Below are 20,607 nucleotides of genomic sequence, written 5' to 3'. Positions count from 1 at the left end.
TTTCGATATATAAATAGGTATCTACAAAATAATTAATCTTTCAAATTATAGCATTCGCCATTTGATAGAAATAGAGTTTAGAAATGTCAATGTTCCTTTATAATTACTAGAATTTGCGAATTTTTATGCATTCATAGGAAATTTGTAAGTGCAAACTTGCACAAAACGCACATATGATAAAATACATATAATATCCAAGGTATAGTGCTTTCTATAATACTTGGTAGGTAAAACGATTTTCCACCGAGGCTCTGCTTTTTTAATTCTATTCTCAAAAATATGAATTTGCATAAGAATCCACAATTTAACGATTAGATATTTTTCCCAAATTTTATGCGATGTAATCTTTTAATATATTTAAAGGATGCACCAGTGATAGTGCGTCGCGAAATATGGATTTTCGCAGATCGACAGTCGCGAGTCTGCGCCAGTCGTGTGCCACTGTCGCGCCACTCGACCAATCGTGCCCATTGCCGTATGTTTCCTTTGTTTCTGCTACTTTTAAGGTTACAGGTGAAAAATTTTGTATTTTTCGAGTATTGGACTATTGAACACTAAACATATGTTTAATATTCCACAATCAACGATCTGATAGTTATTAAAACGATATATTTACTTTGAAATCAATCAATAGTAAACTGGGATATTTTTTTATTCATTAGTGGGTTTGAATGTTTTAAAACAGTAGTCAATTTATTAAGTGTATTTTATCGTAAAAATTACTTGCTATTTCTGCGTATTTTGTAGGTTATGTGTTAATAAACAAGTAATGGTTACACTTACAAATGAGGTTATTTTATTATGGGCAATGGAAATGTGAAATTGTAGATACAGTTTCTGAAAAAGATTAATATACGCTTTAATGAAGATAAAGTGTAACTACATTTACTATCATGAAGCAGGTCTTATTGTGTTTATTATTATATTTATTGTTTATATGAATCCTGATAATACGCTTGTCGAGTTTACAGGGAGGTCCTCGAAACGGTAGGTACGATCCTACGCGACACATCGTGGCTGAAACGTGCAGTGACAGTCGGTAGCTAACAGCACGCTCCAGCGTGCCGGAAGTTTTACCTGTGGCGTTTTTCTTTTTATCAAAAAGTGTATTCGAGAACTATCGTTCGACATTGTTTTTTCTTTTGCATCTTTGATAAATCCTGTAACAAAGTAATACATGTATGTGAACCTTTTTCTCATATATATCATTAAACTACGTTCATGTCCTTGTTGTGACTATATTTTGGAAGCTACTCTAAAAGGCAAATTGAGTGTTTCCATGAACACATACATTCGTTCAAACGTCAGATGTTCCGAAAATTGTGCTTTGTGGTTGGTTTGATCAACGTGTAACGCGTACATGTAATTCTTTATTGTAAGTCGTTCAAGTGAAGTGTTTTTCCTAATTCAAGGAGAGAAAAAACGCATGCTGACGTTTCACCCGTAAGCTCTAAGAATAGCGAAAGTGTAAGAGAGTCAACGCTTTGATAACAGATTGAATAATGACGAACCAATTCATTGTTATTTTGTCTTATGTGATACGATACAAATGGGGTATCCTACTTAAATTTTCCCACGCAGTTATTTACCGAATTATTCATTATTCGGAAAAATGTTTAAAATGAAACTTGTAGAAACATAAAAAAGATGTTTTATAGAGATATTTACAAGTTTTGCTTAGCTAGGTGATGTCTAAACGTTTCTTTTATATGCCGCTACACATATATATATGTATATGTTTTTGTCCAGTTAATTATAAGTGTATAAGAGACTCCGAGATAAATTCATTGACCTCTGATGTACTAGCCTTTCAATATACTTAAAGGTTATTTGTTATCAATTAATATTTTTGTTATTTACACTATTTTACTTTGCTACACTATTTACCATTAATACTGTCAATTTTATTAATAGTATATTTACTATTGATACTTTTAATTCGTCGCTTCGATCGTTAATATGATGATTTTCTTATTTTGTAAGTTTAAAATCTTCTGAAAGACATCTAATTCGCTATCAGACGAATATGGTTCCAGCATAATGATGTTCCTGTCCATAAAAGCCGTCGAAAAACACTAAATGATTTGTTTTTTTATAATTGGATGCCATCAATTTCGAGTTCGGCACTTATAAATTATTTTTATTTATATGTATATTTACAATATTTACATATATTATATGGTATATATTTATAAGATATCTGATGTATGTATATTTACAAAATATTACAATCTTTGATAATTGTCTGGGATGTCTGCCAGCAAATTACATGCTAGAGTAATTTTAGGAGGTATGAGTATCATTTCATTACTGTATATTGTGCTGCCTCCTTGCAAATGCATAAAATAAACAAAATGTTCTGGATTTTCTACGAAGGAGGAGAAGTTTAAGGCGATATTGCTCTATGACTAGAATTAGATGATAAATATGTATGAGAAAGCTGGAGATGTCTTGTATGGAGCTGGGATCGGCGATTGATATCGTAAGTAATGTTTTCGCAAGCTTAGTACTTTTCCAGTGTAAAATGTACACGCGTTTTTTTAGAAACGTAATTTTTTCACCTAGCGTAGATAAAATTTCAGAAATTAAGTGGTCGATTGCTCTGAAATTTTTATAGGTTATTCCATATATTACATGCTATGTCAACGGTAACAAATTTATATTTTTACGTCGTTTATTAAAAATTTTTTTTTTTAATTCATGAAAATCGTTAAATTTTGCATCGTTCATAGAGGAATATCTTCTTAAACGATGATAGATGACGTTCGATAATCTTGAAAAGTTAATATACATATACCATAATCATAGGTAACCATACCAAATAGACCGATAGATCGATGAATTTATTTCGAAAAGTGTTACTCGCCTATAATAACTAAACGACCTTTTTCGTTTGTAGTGTATTGCTTTCTACATTTTGTCTTTCCCTGTTTCGTTATCTTATTTTTTTTAATTCTGCTTATATTTATTACGTAAACCGATGTGTGGAGTAAAAAATGAGCAGCAAGATAAACAACTATGAAGATTTATAAACATGATTTAGATTTGCGTTCATCATAGCGAAATTTAACGGATCCCGAACTTTTAACAAGCTTGATTTATCACTTGGACGGTCGATTAATTTGACCAGGTATGTGCCGGATGAAAAATCAATTTCACATAGAAAAAACATCATTAATTATAACCTTATCTATTGATTTTGCGTGAATTTTCGTTAATTAACGTTATGATATAAACAACGAGGAACTAAGATATAAACGCCATAAATTAATAATAATGGTTTTAATGATTTTACGTAGGTAAATAGTATGAAGTACGTTTTTTATGAATACTGTTAAATATAATATTATATACCATTCAACAAAATATAGTATAATACACATTATAGTATAATATACATTACCATTGAAAACTATCCGAACAAGTACGCTAAATTTTGTATCGTTTAAAGGATTACCAACAACGTATGCTTTGTATAACACAGTATAGTGACCTGACCTCGGAGGGTATCGAAACTCTTGACTATCTTATGTAGCCAGATAATTTTCACGAGTACCCTAACCGTTAGCCTTAATAATATTTATTAAAGCATTTACATATCAATTAATCGGGATCAGGTGTATCAAATTTTATATCGTTCACGCGACTACAAAAATTTGATATTATGAGAATGAAACGTCGAATTTCGATCGAAAAACGTTTCATTGGAAAATAAGTATATATGCCAATAGATGTCAGTAACATATAGTTTCTTATGACACTATCGAGTTCGTACCTTATCTGCAGCAATTTGTTACGGTATCGCATATTCACCTACATAAATTGATGTTGCACTGTGCGCAGAGAAAAATCAAAACGTACATGTTTATAGAAGCATGGAAGATCTGGTAGATGTGAATGGCGTGAAGGACGTGAATAGTGGAACCAATAGGATTTATTACGAATTAGACGGCGAAGGTGACGCCGACAGTTCGACAACGCCACGTAATGTCGACCACCATCGTGATCGTAAGTTTGATTGTAATATTTTATCATGTCATTGAGCTCCTATATGTGTGAATTCTTTTAGAAAAGAAACATATACCAAACGAATATTAATTAATACGTGTGATGACCTGGAACTTTTGCACACCACTGTAGTATAAGCTATACATATTCCACTTTGTTGACCAGAAGATTTGAAGTACTTACGCTATTATTATTTGTACTTTGTTTACAGTAAAACATTTTAGTTATACCAAGAGCGTTATTTTTTTAACGCGTTTGCCGTATGGTCACCATCAAGGCGTAAAGTACATTTTATTAAATATGATGCTGTAATTTTAACTCATCCAAGATATGGATAAACATTTTCGACAATAATGTTGTCTCTTATGCTAGCGCTGTAAGCTTAAGTGTATAGGTGTGAAAATTGTTATCTTTCCAACATTTAGGTTTTTAAGGATCGATAAACCGTTGTGTGACGCTAACAACCGGCTTTGTTTTAACTGGCTTTGATAGCGTGCAGAGCGTCTCCGTAATAAATGTTCTCGCAGCTTAATAATAGCTCGAATTGACAAATTATCCTATTATCGTTCCTTGTCGTACTTACTTTTCAGCCGCGTCGTTCGCATCGATCATTCGCATCCTGCATGCATCACGAACAACGTGCGTCCGTTAACTTACTCTCTTCGTAAAATATGTTCGAACATTGTCTCGCCTGACCATTTTTGAACTTTTTTGGAAACGAAAAATTCTTGTTGGACATTTAAGAGTATCTCTGAAGAAACAAAAAATGTTCTTAGCGTTATTAGCGCAGTAGAAACAAGGTCAGATAGGATACGCGTTTATATGAATTCTTTTTCGTTGCTTTACTGTTCCCTGTTCACTCCTCCAGTGGGTCCCACGTGTTTATACCGTTCGTTCAGATAAATGAAGTTCTACTGTACCATCAGGTAATGTATTTGAAATTTGGCATAGAGCCTACATCCCGTTTGCGTTCTACGTCGTCCTCTTTCTCGCCTTCGCGAAGCTGAATAGTATTTTTGCCATCGTGCGAACATCCTCTGTCTCTTTACTGTTGCGTTAGCTGGACTGTTCGAGAGTTTTACTACGTGAATAGAAACGAGAAGATAACTCGCAGTCGTTTAATTATCCTGTTTAACGACGAAAAAGCGACGGTCACATTTTCTAGTGTTTTTCCATGTTGTGAATGGTCGATATATGAATGCAAAGTTCTCTGCCAATAAGCAGTGTATTACTTATTAGTGTATTCGTATCACAAGCCACATCAACTACATATGTAATTCTCCTACGACTCGTGTTCGGTCTATCGTTTAAGGTCATTGGGCTGTCAAACAAACGTGTATGCATTTGGTTGCTTCAACGTTTAAAAAACTGTAATAGATTGGAGTGGCTTTGTGGATTTCGTGTGCAGCTAATGGATAACGAGCAATATTTGTTCGAGTATTAAACGGTTAGCACGGTCGTGTCATAACATGGAATAGTCTAACCGTAGTTAACTTGACGTTATAAAATTCAGTTGTTAAACGAACAGCGTAATAACCAAGACGAAGAACTCGGTACAGCAGCCGAAGCATATTGGTAAATTGGTGAACTCGTTTCGAAGTTAGAACATCTTTCACGCGAAGGTGTCTGTCTAGAATATAAACATATACTGTATATAATATACCGCAGTATCAATTTTTAGAACTTAAATTACCCCGAATTAGCATCGTGAGTGCTACGTGAAGCGTCTGGCGGTTATACATATATAAATCGAATCATGTCAAGTAGAGGCGTCACCTCGACGGAAAACGACTTTTTTCATTGCTTACCGAGACTACCCAACTTTCTCATAGATCTCGAGGATGAAGGTAAACATTGGTCTTTTCTATTTACGAGTTGCTAGGTTTATTTTGTATAAATATATGACCAGACATCGTAACTATTATAAAACGAATTTTTCAAAGTTATGATGTAAGGATTAATATCTCTAAGTAAGAAACATGGCTTACAGATAACCTTTGTAAGTGATACAATTTTTTTAATAATATCATAATTATTTATCGTTGTCCTTCAACTATTTACTTCTATCCCTGTTATATTAATTTTTACGTTATTTAGCTAATATTTATCATCAAATTTTATGTATAAATCGCAGTTTCAAAAGAGTTCAACCTTCTTTATTTTCTACTTTTAAATAACATATTATCGACTACTATTCTGTCGTGAAAGACGAGTCTAAAATACGTGGATAAATTAAAGTCAAACGCGATACGCTATCGCTACCTTATGTACACATTGGCATATATTATTTTTCGTCCGTTAACACACGTAATCTGTCGGTATCTGTGCCTTATCGCCACGTACTGTAAGAAACAGGGAGTTTTCCGCGAGTATCTATGACGATTGACATTCGCGTAGTCGAGGTGTGCATATATCCAAGTGTACTATCTATTGGTTGAATAGTTTCGTAGAAAGCAATTCTTTTCGTGGTATTCTGCAATTAAAGTGTTTGAAGCACGTACTTGAAGTGATAATTTATTCTGTCATCACTGATATCGATATATCTACTGCGTAGTAATTTATCGCTGTAGCAATTCATCTACTTTTCGATTTTGGACAATCGAACCTTTCGATCATATTCCTTTATAACGTTATTTACGAAGGATCTTGTAAAAAATTTATGTCTGAAGTTGTAGAAAAGGTCTTCTGAGAATTTTGCATCTCTGAAATTGTACGTTCTAGCTGTATCGTTCGATATAACTTTACGTAAGTGCTGTGGACGTGTTAGAAGTGTGACAAAGCTAAGTAACTGGAAGCAATTACCGTTTGAAAGATTTCTCGTAATTTCCTAGAAGGAATCTAATCATGTATGAATCAACGTGGGAAACGATTAGTAAATCGCATCTAAATAGAAAAGGTGACTAAATCTAAATGGAACAGCTGATTTCAAAAATCTCCCAAGAAGAGAAACATGCCTTTTTTCAAGATTAAAGGATATTAGTATGTTAATATTAGGTCGGCCGAAAAGTTCCTTTCGTTTTATAAGGAAATAATGGAAAGCACAACATTTTCCTTTTTATATTATTTTATCGAATTACGTATGATCCATTTTGTTCTATCAAAATAAAGATCATAACATTCAGATCACTATGTTCGACAGATTAGGTTTCATGTTTGTATTTTTATGCATCGTTGTAAAAGACGTGTCTGTAAAACAAAGACACCTTCCGGACAACCTAATATATTGTATACCATGCAAAGATTTAAGAATCTCGAAGTCGCGGTAAAAAATGTAAACAAATGCGACGAGAAAAAAAAACGCTGTCTAGTACAGTCTGTAGACCTGGTAGCTAGAAAATAAATATAATTCTGCAACACGATTGGCAGTAACAGCATCATTGACATGTTCCATGTTACACACGCTCAACGCTCATTGTGTTTAATTGTATTAATTAATTGAGTTAATTGTAGGTTCCATATTTGGTACGTACATACGTTTGCATATGCGAGGACTGAAGATATACAAATCACATTTTTAAACGAATCAACATGCACAATACAGGTGGTATCGCCTTGATGTAATGGCGTCCGATTGGCTTCTGCTTTGGAACTTTCAGCAAGTTCAGCCCTGGCATCGATGTTCTCAGCTATGTATCTTATCTCGTGAGATACGAATGTATCTCTACGAGTGGGTATCCGAGTTATTTTGTCTACTAGGGTATCTCGCGGCAGAGTTGCCATTGCTAGATGACCCCCTTAATCGTGTTCCCACTGCCACTGCCACTATCATATATGTCTTTAGCGAATACGCGAGCTTGTGATTTTATTAAGAGTGGCAGTGAGAGTAGGGATAACCGCTCCTCGCGTACAACGTGAGAAATCTTCCGACGGTCTTGCTGACGAGTAATCCGCGTAGCTGGGTGTCTCAGAAGTTAGAGTCGTCTATTCCACAGGTTTACAGGTCTATTTACAGGTAAAATCTTTGTCAGATACAGATATCCTATGTCAAGTAAGTCTAACGTTATTTAGTCACAAAATGAGAATATTTCTTGCTGTCTTTACAATTTCTTAATTGATCTTATCGAAATTTCGTTATACAAATTACTTTCTTGAATTAAAACCGTTGGAACGTGTAATGGCGTATCACTGAAATCTAAAAGTGCAGATATTTCTATTTTAGCCACGGAATCTTCTATTTTTAGCAATTTAACGATATTTAAAGTTTTGGCAAAGTTAATTGAATTTAGAAATGAAAAGCATGATATAATCATAGTGAGGATGATTCGTATGATTTTGGCGTATGAAAAATCTGCAAATCGCATATTTGTAAACACTTGCGCCAAGTGTCTCTATCGATCTAGTTCATGAAAAGCGGCTTCTTGGCGCTTAGGACCAGTCTTTGGTCGAGTGCCAGGACTTGATTTATGAGTAATGAATTCTAAACGAAGAGTTTCATATTTTTGTTAATAATTAAATGTCTACATATGATAAAAACAGAATAGAAGCTCGTAGCAATTCACTGGCTAACAATTATATAACCAGCATGTACAGAGAAGGCTTTGAAGAACTCATCTCAGTAGACCGATAAAGATCACCAGTATGCAGGGTATCCGCGTAACGCGACTTTATTTTTCTGCTATTTGCGAGGCCATGTAGCGAGAAATGTTTTGAACCGCACTTTAATGGTGTCGAATATACTACAAATGACGATAAAAGAATTCGACGAAAATAGTTCGTTTTCATAGCGAAACCAAGGTCACCCATGTTTAGCATAAATGGATTTGTTGCTTTTTCCATGAGATTGTAGGGGCTTTACGTCCAATTCAAAAAGCATGTTACATGATAGTTTTATTAACTCAATACTAGGTTTACGATAGTAATAGTAGGTTAGTTTAGCCGACTTCGGTTAGAAATAACTGTTATAAATGATCAAAATGCTTTTGGTTGCCGATAATAATCAGGACATGTATATTATATATTACATTCTTATTTTTGACCCACATTCTTTAAAACTACACATGTGGTATGTATATGTATAGTTATACTTTGTGTATAAATATATATGCATATCGTGCGTAATTATATGCGTAGTTTGAAGAATGTGGGTCAAATGAGAATACGCAAGCCAAGTACAAATATTATGTATATAAATATGTATATCTATCTATATATGTGTGTGTGTATGAAAATTCCACGTGTACTCTTGTTACATCATTAGTGGCCATCGTTAGAGATGTACAATTCGCGTCATAGTTAACATGTTAACGAATAATTCCTGTGCACGAATGAACAGCGCTAATTCACGAAAGATGAGCAAAAAGGAAGGAATGTGTACACATCTTATGAGGTTATGAGAAAACGTGCGGTGGCTAACGCTTCTTGAGAACTGTTTCACAATGTTGGCGTGCGTGCGTTAACGGCGCTACCAGAAAACACGGTTGCGTTAGTGTTAGAGGTAGAGACGTGCATGTAGACCAGCGAACGTGTGGTCGTGCGTACGGATTCTACGACGTCTACCAAGTGCCAACTGTACGCTACAGTCAGTGTATTCGATACTCGCGACCAGTTAATGTGGTCAGTGCCCTCTGTACTACGAACTAGGAGTATCGCCTTTATTTTGTAGTTTGTCCCCGCGTTTTTGACACATTTTTTGACGCATTTGACACGAGGAAAACTGAAAAACTGTTTTGTGTCATCTTTCTTCGGAAACGGCAGTGTACTGCCGAGTTTTTGTGATATCATAATTGAGGAAATCGTTATTAGTATTAGTGGCCAGAAGCAAAGAAAGTGTGGTATTTATTTGTGTAAGATTTGTCCTGTCAGAATCCTGATTTTCGAAATGTCGATCGTCTGTGCGATAAGTTTTGTATGTACGTGTGAACTTCTCGTACTTTTGCTGAAGCAAAAGACGTCGTTGTCTCAGATGTTAAAGTCATGTTTTTCATCTTCTCGTTGATTATTCATGTAACTGCCTCACGAACCAATATCGTTTCACGGACATCATGGTTAATGGTGGTATTTTTTCGAAGCATTATAGGATTTTGTATTAGAAAAACTTGAAGGATTTTAGTTTGATTTACAATTACTTTGCCCTTTAGTCGTGATATTAAAATAATCCAATGTGTCATATCTTATCTATAACTGTAACTAAAGAAAACACGTAAACGATTCAAAGCAATTTATCTTTAGTAATCGTCTGTGTACATACATATCTAATTTCTAGATTTTGGATACACTCCAAATGAAACTGTCGAAGGATGACTCATGCGAGCAGACATTTTTTCTGGAAATAGTTATTCACGAACATCGGTTTCGCTGACTCAAACTAATAGAGCTACTTGTATACGAAGATCGTTGCTTAAAGAACAAAAATAGTACACTCGCGATTGAATCGGAAGTACTGCGCAAAAAATGAAACGTCTGTTTGTTGACATACTCTTGTTAGTGTGAGCCGACAGTTTGTTACGGCTGGGAACTGTGCATTGGCAAAATTACTTGTCTATATCAGGTGGCAGACAGCATAAGGCAAAAAAGTATTCATTGTACTTAACGCGTGCAAACAGCCATTGCCCTTTTGTCTCATGCTGTTCTCCACGTTCTGTTCTATTAATACTGCGCATCTGGTTTTGTAAATTTGACGTAAGTCATGGGTCGTGACAACTTTATCGAGTTATCAGTCCTATGAATGGAATATTTTAAATCCAGAATAACCTTTTGATCGTGCGTTATTTCCGCAAAAAATGTCTGTGTTAATATATCGAATAGGTCCCATCAAATTTGTCAAAAAAAGTCTAGGAATTTTCAAAACAAAGAAAACAAAGAAAATTTTCAAAACAAACTTTTAACTATCCTATAAAATGTTTGATATGTGTAACCTGTGTAGCGTAATTTCCAACATAAACATTCCACCAACTATATACATATTGGGTACATACAGGTTACTTTCGTCATATGTAAATAACCAAGCGATGTGATCTGAATCGTATTTTCATTTCATGGTATACCTACGTATATGTGATAATACGTATCCTGCGTTTCGCAATAGTTGTGAGACATGTGCTTTGTTTGTCACGAAAGCAGTGGCTTGTTTAAGGTTGACTGCTTTCTCGGGAATTTAAAATAAAAATCTCATTAAAAAATGCCGTTATCTTAAACCTAAACCGATAGAATTCCCTCTATATCTATATAATATCATTCGCTCATTTATTTCACTTCTCTGTTTCCACTTTCTGTTAAAATTTAGTTTAATCCTAAATTAAACTTTCGTTCGAAACATTACGTTTTCTTTAATCGCGCTGAATTATTCAGAACGAACTAGATGTTATATAAGCGTTGTCACTCGGGCTTGGTGTAATTAAGGTTAGAATCAATTTTGATCCGCAAGTTCCATTTCGTGCTACTCGTAAGAAGTAATATTTCGATTAGAGGACGAAAGTAACAATTATTTTAAAAATTAAAAAAGAAAATCATCGAGAGGAAGTTAATTTTTATTTAAATGGAAATCAGCTATCGTTAAATTTTGCAGAAATTTTTCGAGGAATAAAGTTGTAAAAAAAAATATTAAGATTCATCTGTCTTGGTTATGTACATACAGCCATCGATATTGATTACTCTTAACCTAGACAAACGAAACTTCTGTCACCGATAATAGTGAGTCGTGACTGAAAACAATTCCTCTTGTCAATAATGGTTATTCATAAAGAAAAACAATTTTCGTCATCGATAATGGTTACCAGTAACGTAAAAAATGTTGGTCCTATATAGTATTCACAATCAAAATCGTTCAGAGGCAGATATTAATTCTTACGCCATAACTTTAAAAATTTAGTTTATTAAAGTTATCGTTTATGGTTTCAATTACTTTGTTTATCAAGTTGACTATAAAAGCTGCAAATTACAAAAGGTGATTAAATTGGGTACACATTGTGAGAATGCTCTCGCATATAGCCTCCAGCTTGAAACAAAGAATTTCGTTTCAGAAAAGGAAATATTATAAACGTGTGTAAATTTGGTTTACGTCGTTTATGATTAAAGCAAAATCAAACAACGATTGTCACGCTGTCAAGGTTGCTGGCGTATTGGCGTCAGAGAACTGCAACGTGTTGAAAGATTCGGATTCCCAAAAATAGTACTCGAACTCTGAAGAACAACATACACTTTGATTTAACTTGACTTCAATATTGCATATGTAAACAAAAAGCTGTTGCAACTTCTGGTCGGACTTAGAAATAGACTCTGCATGTTTATGCAAATTTATGGTTTTATGAACATGAGAGGAAGAAATGAAACTTACTAGAGATTTGCCTCGCATATTATACAGGGTGATTGCTATTCATTTAAGTACAGGTACATGTTCATAAACTGTTCCTTCCAAACACGGAGGTGAAAAGCTAAATACGATATCGTTATCGATATAATACATGTCAACAATTGGTACAACTTTCGAGATACGTTCGACAAATGCAAGTAATATTTTCGTAGAAAAAACGTACAACATAAACACGAAATTATAATTCTATATCTAAATATGTACGTAAAATTACTATATAACGTAAACAGAAAATGAGATTACATATCGCCCTTTGATGTCAGCCGTGATTTACAACATTTTCTATTTATTGTATGTATTGTATATGTTTGTGGTAGATCTCAAACGAACAAACGTTTTCTTTTTTCAGTCGGCGCTTTCTCACCGGGAAATTCCAAAATTCCAGGAACTTTTTGATTAAACACATAACTCGCGAGCCGCAAGAGATCGAAAACAGACGAAAAGTTTTCAGACAAAAGCTACTTCTTTTAACGAGGTTTATCGTTTGGTAGAAAATTTATCAATGTTATAGCGAATTGTAACGCGAAATCGAAATCACTCGCCTTCGCCTCTTTAGAACGAATTTGGACAGCAAATCCTCTTTATAAGTGGTCGAAAATCGGGACTTCTCGGCGATCGATTAACGCGCAGGGATTTATTGTATTTGAGATTATCGTTTACTCTTCTTAAACTACTCGTAAATCGAATCTGCCTAATAGTAAAACCGTCAAACCAGTTACAGTGGCCGGTGCCAGATTCTTTGTTTTTGCAAATACCGAGAGATGTAAATATTTTTAGCAATATTAACGTTTACCTTTATTCAGATAGAAACACGGTTACACATACTCGTTTATTTTTGTCATGTTGCTTCAGCTCCAACTAATTACGTGCAATATATTTAGGTACACATTAACCAGTTAACTGTTGCGACTTCTTTGAAAAGCGTGTACTTAAAATGTATACTCGTCAGAACCAGCTAACTGGTTAAAGGTCGACAGTTCCAGTATCACGATTATCGTTTTCTTTTGCAATTACTCAGTCAGCAAACGAACGTTCGGATCTTCTATCGGGTTGGCAACTAAGTGATTGCGGATTTCGTCAATACCACCTAATGACAAAATCTGCGTCCACTTAGTTGCCCAAGTCTAATATGTCTGATACGACATATACATATTCGATTACTTTTTTTTACTAATTGATATCGAGTTCTATTTGCAAGTAAACAAGCTGCAACTATCGTAGACGATCGACAGATTCGAGTAGAAATTGGGGAAATCATGTTCGATATTAGAATTCTGGCAAATCTTTCTAGACGAGCAGAAGAAAACTGCACGATGGTGCTGGGTAGCGAAACTGACTACTTGTCTGGATATAAGCGAAATTCTATTACGGAATGGTTGCAAAAAACGGGGCAGGCGGGGAACGATGGTAATTTTCTCGATGCAACGTGTATGTTTGCTGCGTTTACGTTAAATAATTGGCGGTTACAGTGAAAGCGTTTTCTAGTTCACAGCAACGAACTACGCACTTACTTGAAACTTACTTAGCAATTTGCATTAGACATACACAGAAGCGTACAATCTTGTTAACCAAGTAGTACCGCTAAACCAGCGGTTCTTAGTCTCTCGGTAATCACGTTTATTCTAAATAATTTCCTGTTGTCGCGTATATATAGTAATGTTTCCACTTGATTCAAGCTTCGAATCCGTAACAGGCCTGAAATATTTAAAACGTTCGTCAATCGCTCATCAACGATCTTCAAATTTGCAGAGGAGATATTCGGTCTAAATAAATAAAGATAAATGCACATACACCTGGAACATTTTTTAGGTACGCGTACTCCTTAGCCAGTTAACTGCGGAGTTTAGTTTTAAAAATCTCTTATGGGGTGTGTAATTAGCGCGATAAGTAAATAAAACGACGAGTAAGCGCGTCGAACGCAGTTAACTGGTTAAATATTTTTTACTCGAGTAGTAAAATAACAAGTTGCGCGTGAGCGTCGCACCGTGAAGAGTTTGCGACCATTTGGGGTCCACGGACCAGAGATTAAGAACCGCTGTACTCGACTAAACTCGTTTTAAGGCATTTTGCATCCGCTTTCGAGGTATAATAATACGTTTAGTGTAAACGTTTTCCTATTAAAAAGGGACCATGCTTTTCATTACAGGAAGCGAAAGTCCGGTGTTTGGTCTGGAAGGTGGCGGAACAGGTGCAGGTGGTGGAACCTCCTTAAGACTTGTACCGCACGAATTGCCCAATGAAATTTCTGCCCCCTATGAGGTGCCACAATTTCCAATCGAACAAATCGAGAAGAAGCTTCTCATACAGAGGCAATTAACCGTCAAGTAAGTAACGCGTTCGTACTTTTCTTCTAAAAAATGAACCTTGATTCACGCTGGTGATCATGGTACGACCGGATGACGTCTAATCAGACATCGATAAAACTTGTTTATACGTGACGCAATGAGAGCAGCCACGGTATAGTCCAGCCGAATTTGATCTGAAATACGCCAGTTCATAAATTGTACGAATCATACGTGGAAAATTTGGAAGTACGATCGCCTACTGGTCTTCTTAGTACTTCGGTTACTGTACTGGAAAGTTCTGTCGGTTTTTGTATTCTTCCACTCGCGATAGCGATAAAATGTATTTAGGATGAGTCTTATTCTGATTCAATTTATTCGAGCTTATCCAGACGTTATTACGAATTATCTTACAGGTTACGTAAAACGATGTTCTTCGTTTATCTTTTATGATACTGTAAATTAAATTAAAGAATTGTAAGAGCATGTTCAAATATGTACGTGTAATCTTTACTTATCCAATTAGTCCACTTAAACATGTCACAATAACTCTATAGATTCGATGTAGAGATGTTTATTTATCGATATAGATTTCATTATCGGTACTGATAATTCTTCAACCATGTTCTATATATATATATCTGACTAATACCTTAAGGTTTTCTATATTACCTAGGTCAAAAGTAATTACCTGAAAACTTTTTTCTTATGTTTGAGCAGTTTTCACTGCAATTTTATAAAAATGGTAATTATTCTTGTAAATGTTTGAAAACTGATGATATTACGAGTTTGTTGAACAGTTTGATAAATCGATTTCCTTGCTCCAGAATTCATGAAAATTCAACGTTGGAACGAGGTCATTCTTTAACCCGTTGCAGTAGTTATGTGTAGTCGCGATACAGCCCTTTCCAAAGCGTTACTGAGAATAGCGAGAGAAAAGCATAACGAAGACGATTTTAAACGGCCTTAAGCTACAGCGTACTCGTATTCTCCAAAAAATTTAAGCTACCCTTATATCATGACATTAACCAAAAATTCTAACAACGTAACTCCAAAATTATTGTTATAAATTATTATATTATAGTTACACGTACATTATATAACATTGTATAGGACACGATACTTGCTAGAAAATACTACTTATTAGAATAACATTTATTATAAGACATACTTGAAGTAATTTTAAAAACTACAAAATGAAATATGACTTACAATTACTCCAATAGTCGTAGTAAACATTCATAAAATTGCTGGAACGTACTACACGTTACGATCATTACTAATAAGTACAATTAGCCATATACTACATTAAGAATATAAGTATTATACTTTTGATACGCACTTGAATTAAGATAAATAATATATTCAACTATGCTTTTAAGATTACGTTTAATTCTTCAGTTTAGGAATTTTTTTCATTTTCCAATTTGTAATCTTTTATTCGCTGCTGAGAGGAAATTTGCCTTTTCCATCGTGTAAAAAAGCCTGTAATCTTTTCCTGCCCTAGTCGTTCATTCTAGAGGTCATTTCGTGCTTTTAAAATAGAACACCGGTACATTTCCTTCAGGACATTCTATTAATGTTGAAAATTGCACTTTTATGCGATCCACTTGCGAGTCTCGTGTTGTCTTAAAAAGACGTAAATTTCATTGCAATGCGTTTTTATAGGCGGTCAGAATTTATGATCTCTTTTTAACTGCCGTCTATAATTGGGATTATCTACGAAGGTGCATGTACCTAATTCAATTCTATTCTTGGCTATTACTCTTGTTAGTTCCATACCATGCCTCTTGATGCGAGTGCTGAAGCTTCTGAAAATAAATTTTCAGTTGCGCTCGATTTCTATTACATTTGCTTGCTTAGGCCAGGTGGAAAAAAATAGCCGCCTAACGGAAGGTCAACGAGTACCTTCATATAATATTTCATTTTTATCATTCTAAGATTTGTGCAGTAAGCTAAATCTTGGAATAAAATTTCTACTAGAAAGTATGATTTTACGACTCGACTAATTTTTTCACATAATTTGCCGTTAACATATTCTCGGTACAAGCACTATTACGTTTGCGATTAAAATGAGCACTGGTAAAATTATCTCACACGATAGATCTTAGTTCTTATGCAGTGAAGTAGCGATCAATACTGCAACGTAGATCTATCTGGTTTACTGTTTAATCTGCTGTGGTTGCCATTGTAGCTGGTGTATTTTGTGTAATGTATAAGACGTGACTCTAACTAATGTCATGTATTATATATTATTTATATTAGATTCAAGCGCAGTACTTGCTGGTCAAGGAAATCGTTGTTTTCCTTATCCAGTAGCGTTTACCATAAAAACGCGGCAAAAGATCAGACGACGCACAAGGAACATTGTCCGAATACTCGGAAGCGATTACGTGACGCAGTGAGACGGAAACGGTCTGAGTTTTGGAAAAGCGATGACTGAATCTGTTTCGTGCTTCGCTACGACAACTGGCTCATTCATCGCACCTTATCTAGCAGTTTCTGGCGAAACACGACGTCGTGCAATTTCGTCAGCCTGCAATCCTTCAAAAAAGAACAGAATTTGAAAAGGTAATGGATATAAAATGAAACGCGACGAATTCTCTGTACTTTCTACTGGTAGAGTGCTATGAATGAACTTGAAAAATTCAGCGCCCATTCGAAATTCATCTCTTTGATCTTTTGCCACTGCCAATCTTATATCGTCAGGAATGGTGAACATTTTGTAATGGACTTGCAGTTGGAGTCGTAGAATCGTGGCTACCGACTACCATCAGGTGTAATTGTTCTTGATCCATTCATACTCTGTACTAGTATACGTATAGTATACGTAGTAACGCATATTCGTTATCGGTCATTTCCTATATCGTTCTTTTGTCATAACTCCTTGACGATGCTCCCAATAACACGCATACGTTTATACGACACTTTTTCTTTATCTCGGTGCCTACAGAATGCAACGACAACGTTTGGCCGAGACAAAACCGGGGTAAACAAATACAGGATATAACTTTCTGTGACAGAATATAATCGGAATACAAGTTAGCAGATTAAAGTATCCGCGATGGTTATGTTCTCTGCGAGGATCACAGCTACGCATAGCGGAACATCATGGCGCGATGAAATTGATTTTCAAGAGCTGCCTTGTGGCGATACAATTGCGTCGTCTGTTACCTTCGGGTTAATTCCTAAACGATTAAACGAAAGCTTCTTTATAACGATAATAGAGGTACCGCGATTAATTGAAGCAGCGACAACCTATAGGAGCTACATCAAACGAACTACGTCTTCGCAATATGGACAATGTGGTTGCTTGGTTGACAATGAACGAGTGGCGCGATTCGGTGTGGCGCGACGATGATGGCGTGGCAGTGGCATAGACGTAGGGAAGGGGTTAGGTTGGGGTTAGGTTCGCGAGCAGCCTTCATGGCCGGCCTTTTAGTAGTCGTAAGACCATCGTGGTGGTAGGAAGTGCGCGGCGGTATGATCTGCGTGCAACGTAGATCGTTTCCGGTACTCTACCAAGAAATATCAGACTCGTGTTGGACGACCGCATGATCCCCGGTCGGCTTTACGATAGTCTTTCATGACCTCGGCACGAGAATTTCCGAGGCTAGGCTATGTGAGTTAACGTATCGATTGACAGAAATTTTACATTCGCGGACTCTCGCCGCGTTTACTTTGCCGTGACACTTTCGAATTACGCGTTACCGTTGTATCGATGAATAACGGAAAGGGAACGGAAATAAGACCGAGCCGCCGTCTCTTCCTGGTTAGACGTTCGCGTTCGCTTAGTTTCCCGTCCTGTGCAACGATAAACTGTCGAGCGAATCCTCAACGACATTTTGACACTTAAACACAGTGGCTCGTGAAAGCGTTCCAAAACTTACCACAGAATTCTTATTTACGGGAATATCGTGTACGTTATGCGTGTACGAAACTTTTCGATATTTCGTTGGCACCGTAGACGAGTAGACTGTGAATTTTCACGGAAACCCGTGTTCTTAAGGATATAGCTGAGAAAACAGAATCTCCAGAAATTGAGAAATTGATTTAACTACCACGTATCATAGAAAGCGCTGTACTTTGGATGTTTTCTTATGGTTCCTCATATTACGCGTGATTTGTGCAATTTTGTATTTTCAAATGAACGATCTTTGCATAAAGATGCGCGGTCTAATAACGAGACACGACTGTCGTGGTTACGATAGTAAGATTTGAAAGCAGTCCGGAAATGTATGTAGAGAAGTTGGAAAATATTTATTGCAGACATACACTTGTTAACGAAACATTACTATGCAGGATGAATAAGTAGTTTTAGGCATGCCATTGGCGCAAGAGACAATTTCGCTACATACATTTGTGACTTATTCGCTTCCACTACGTATCTTCTAACTTGTGCATACATTTTTAGATTTATTTATCACATTTATATACATAGACATTTATTATAAACATACAGTTAATGAAAAATTAATGCGATCAGTGCCAAAGATAATCTCGCTACATATTGTGTATTATTCATACAACGAACAATTCACTGTTCAAATGCTTTGTTCAAATACACTAACTTTTACGAAATCCGTAAAATATCTTCTAATTTTTACATACATTTTCAGATTCGTTTCAAATATTACCAATGTAATCACGACGGTCGTGTCCCGTTCCAGAGCCAATGAAGTCTCAAAACGTTTCGTATAATACGAGCTGTCTAACGCGAAAGTAGCGTAAGTCAGTTTTCTAGCTATTTGGTTTAACGCCGCATCTCCGAAGTTTAACCTTGATTCTGTTTCGTGCAGATGTGCTATCTTCAGACATAACTGTACAGTGACTTACATAAAACAGGTGTAACGTTCTTTAATATTATTGTACGTTACAGGATTCCGACTTCGCTCCTCGTTAATCAGTGATCGGCATTTTTCTGTTTACGTCGCTCTTGCGTTAACCGACTCGTATATGCATAAACAGTTCCTAGGAGCGTGCGAATATTTTCGTGAGCCACGTATACGTACATAGAGCACATATGCAGACGCATGATTCGACATTATGTTCTTTAACCAGTTAGCTGTTTTCGACGAGTATACTCGACACAACGAAGTGGCAATATCTCGTGTTATGACGAGTATACTCGTCAACCGTAAAAAGCGGTCAGAATTTGGTAATTGCGACAAACTGCGGTAATAAAATTAAGAAATAAAACAGTCTTTTCGGTGCAACTTAATCCTATATTATAACAGCCACATATATTTTTTGTTCGACGAGTAAACTCGCTTACCTTTTGCCACGCACTTTTTTGGCTATACGCTTTTCAAGGAGGTCGCAACAGCTAACTGGTTAACAGCTGCGGACACTCGTTCCTCCGAATATTTCGTGAAAAAAATTCCGAACTCGTGAAAAGGTGCGGCATTACTGCACTTGATATCGTCGAGGTTTACGAGCGCTCTATGTAATAGGTTACGCGTAGGAGATGTACGTCGTTATGGAAATTTCGTTCCCCCGTTTGTCGATCATCGACGCATTTCCTTTTCTCATGTTTCTTCGTTCAAGCCGCGATGATCTTCCTGTCGTTCTTACCGCAAAATCGTTGCGCATTCGTAGCGATCGTAGCAACATATGGACGAATACGGCCGTTGCTCTACTCGAAACCTTTCGCGAGCAAATTCTGTCTGCGTCTTTTATCCAACAACCATTGTATATGCGATCGAAGTGTTTAACAGTCGAACCGTACATGCGTTATCTTTGCACGATTTTATTCTGTTTGCGAACGCACACGTGCAGTACTATTTACGAATAGCGTAAATATCGCAGATACGTTTTATACGCTCATTTCCTAGATTCTTACGGTAAAGTCGACTTAAAACCTCGCGAGTAAAATCGAACGTGTTATTGCACAGATATTACGGTAGAATTCCGGCAAGTGGTATTTTTTTCGAATCGTCGTTACCGTTCGTCCGGTAACGAGAAATAATGAAACGCACAATTGCCTTCGATACCGTTTCGAAATGCTTG

At 36.0% G+C, this 20,607-nt stretch overlaps 1 protein-coding gene across 12 annotated transcripts in view; it reads left to right on the top strand.

The window, feature by feature from the left end:
• Window positions 1-13: 13 nt before the first annotated feature.
• Window positions 14-20,607, top strand: part of LOC100743683 (AMP deaminase 2) — a 33,647-nt gene continuing 13,053 nt past the window's right edge. For 4 of the 12 annotated variants that reach the window (XM_003493349.4, XM_033323604.1, XM_033323603.1 and 1 more), the window contains exon 1: window positions 18,034-18,220. Coding sequence is in view for 8 of the 12 variants with exons in the window: in XM_024370992.2 (XP_024226760.1) it covers window positions 1,427-1,443; window positions 3,044-3,130; window positions 3,872-4,008; window positions 14,463-14,640 (419 nt within the window). In the remaining 4 variants the exon portion in view is untranslated. Of the gene's footprint in view, window positions 1,180-1,218; window positions 1,444-2,272; window positions 2,291-2,376; window positions 2,483-3,043; window positions 3,131-3,871; window positions 4,009-5,372; window positions 5,856-6,837; window positions 6,905-7,841; window positions 7,961-9,531; window positions 9,792-13,607; window positions 13,724-14,462; window positions 14,641-18,033; window positions 18,221-20,607 lie in introns of those variants that run through there. The other 8 variants (XM_024370992.2, XM_024370995.2, XM_003493348.4 and 5 more) reach the window with 8 other exon arrangements.

Source organism: Bombus impatiens, unplaced genomic scaffold, assembly GCF_000188095.3.
Source record: "Bombus impatiens unplaced genomic scaffold, BIMP_2.2 scf_1079, whole genome shotgun sequence".
Lineage (NCBI taxonomy): Eukaryota > Metazoa > Arthropoda > Insecta > Hymenoptera > Apidae > Bombus > Bombus impatiens.
Note: the sequence above shows the minus strand (reverse complement) of the source record. Positions and strands in the feature narration are given on the sequence as shown.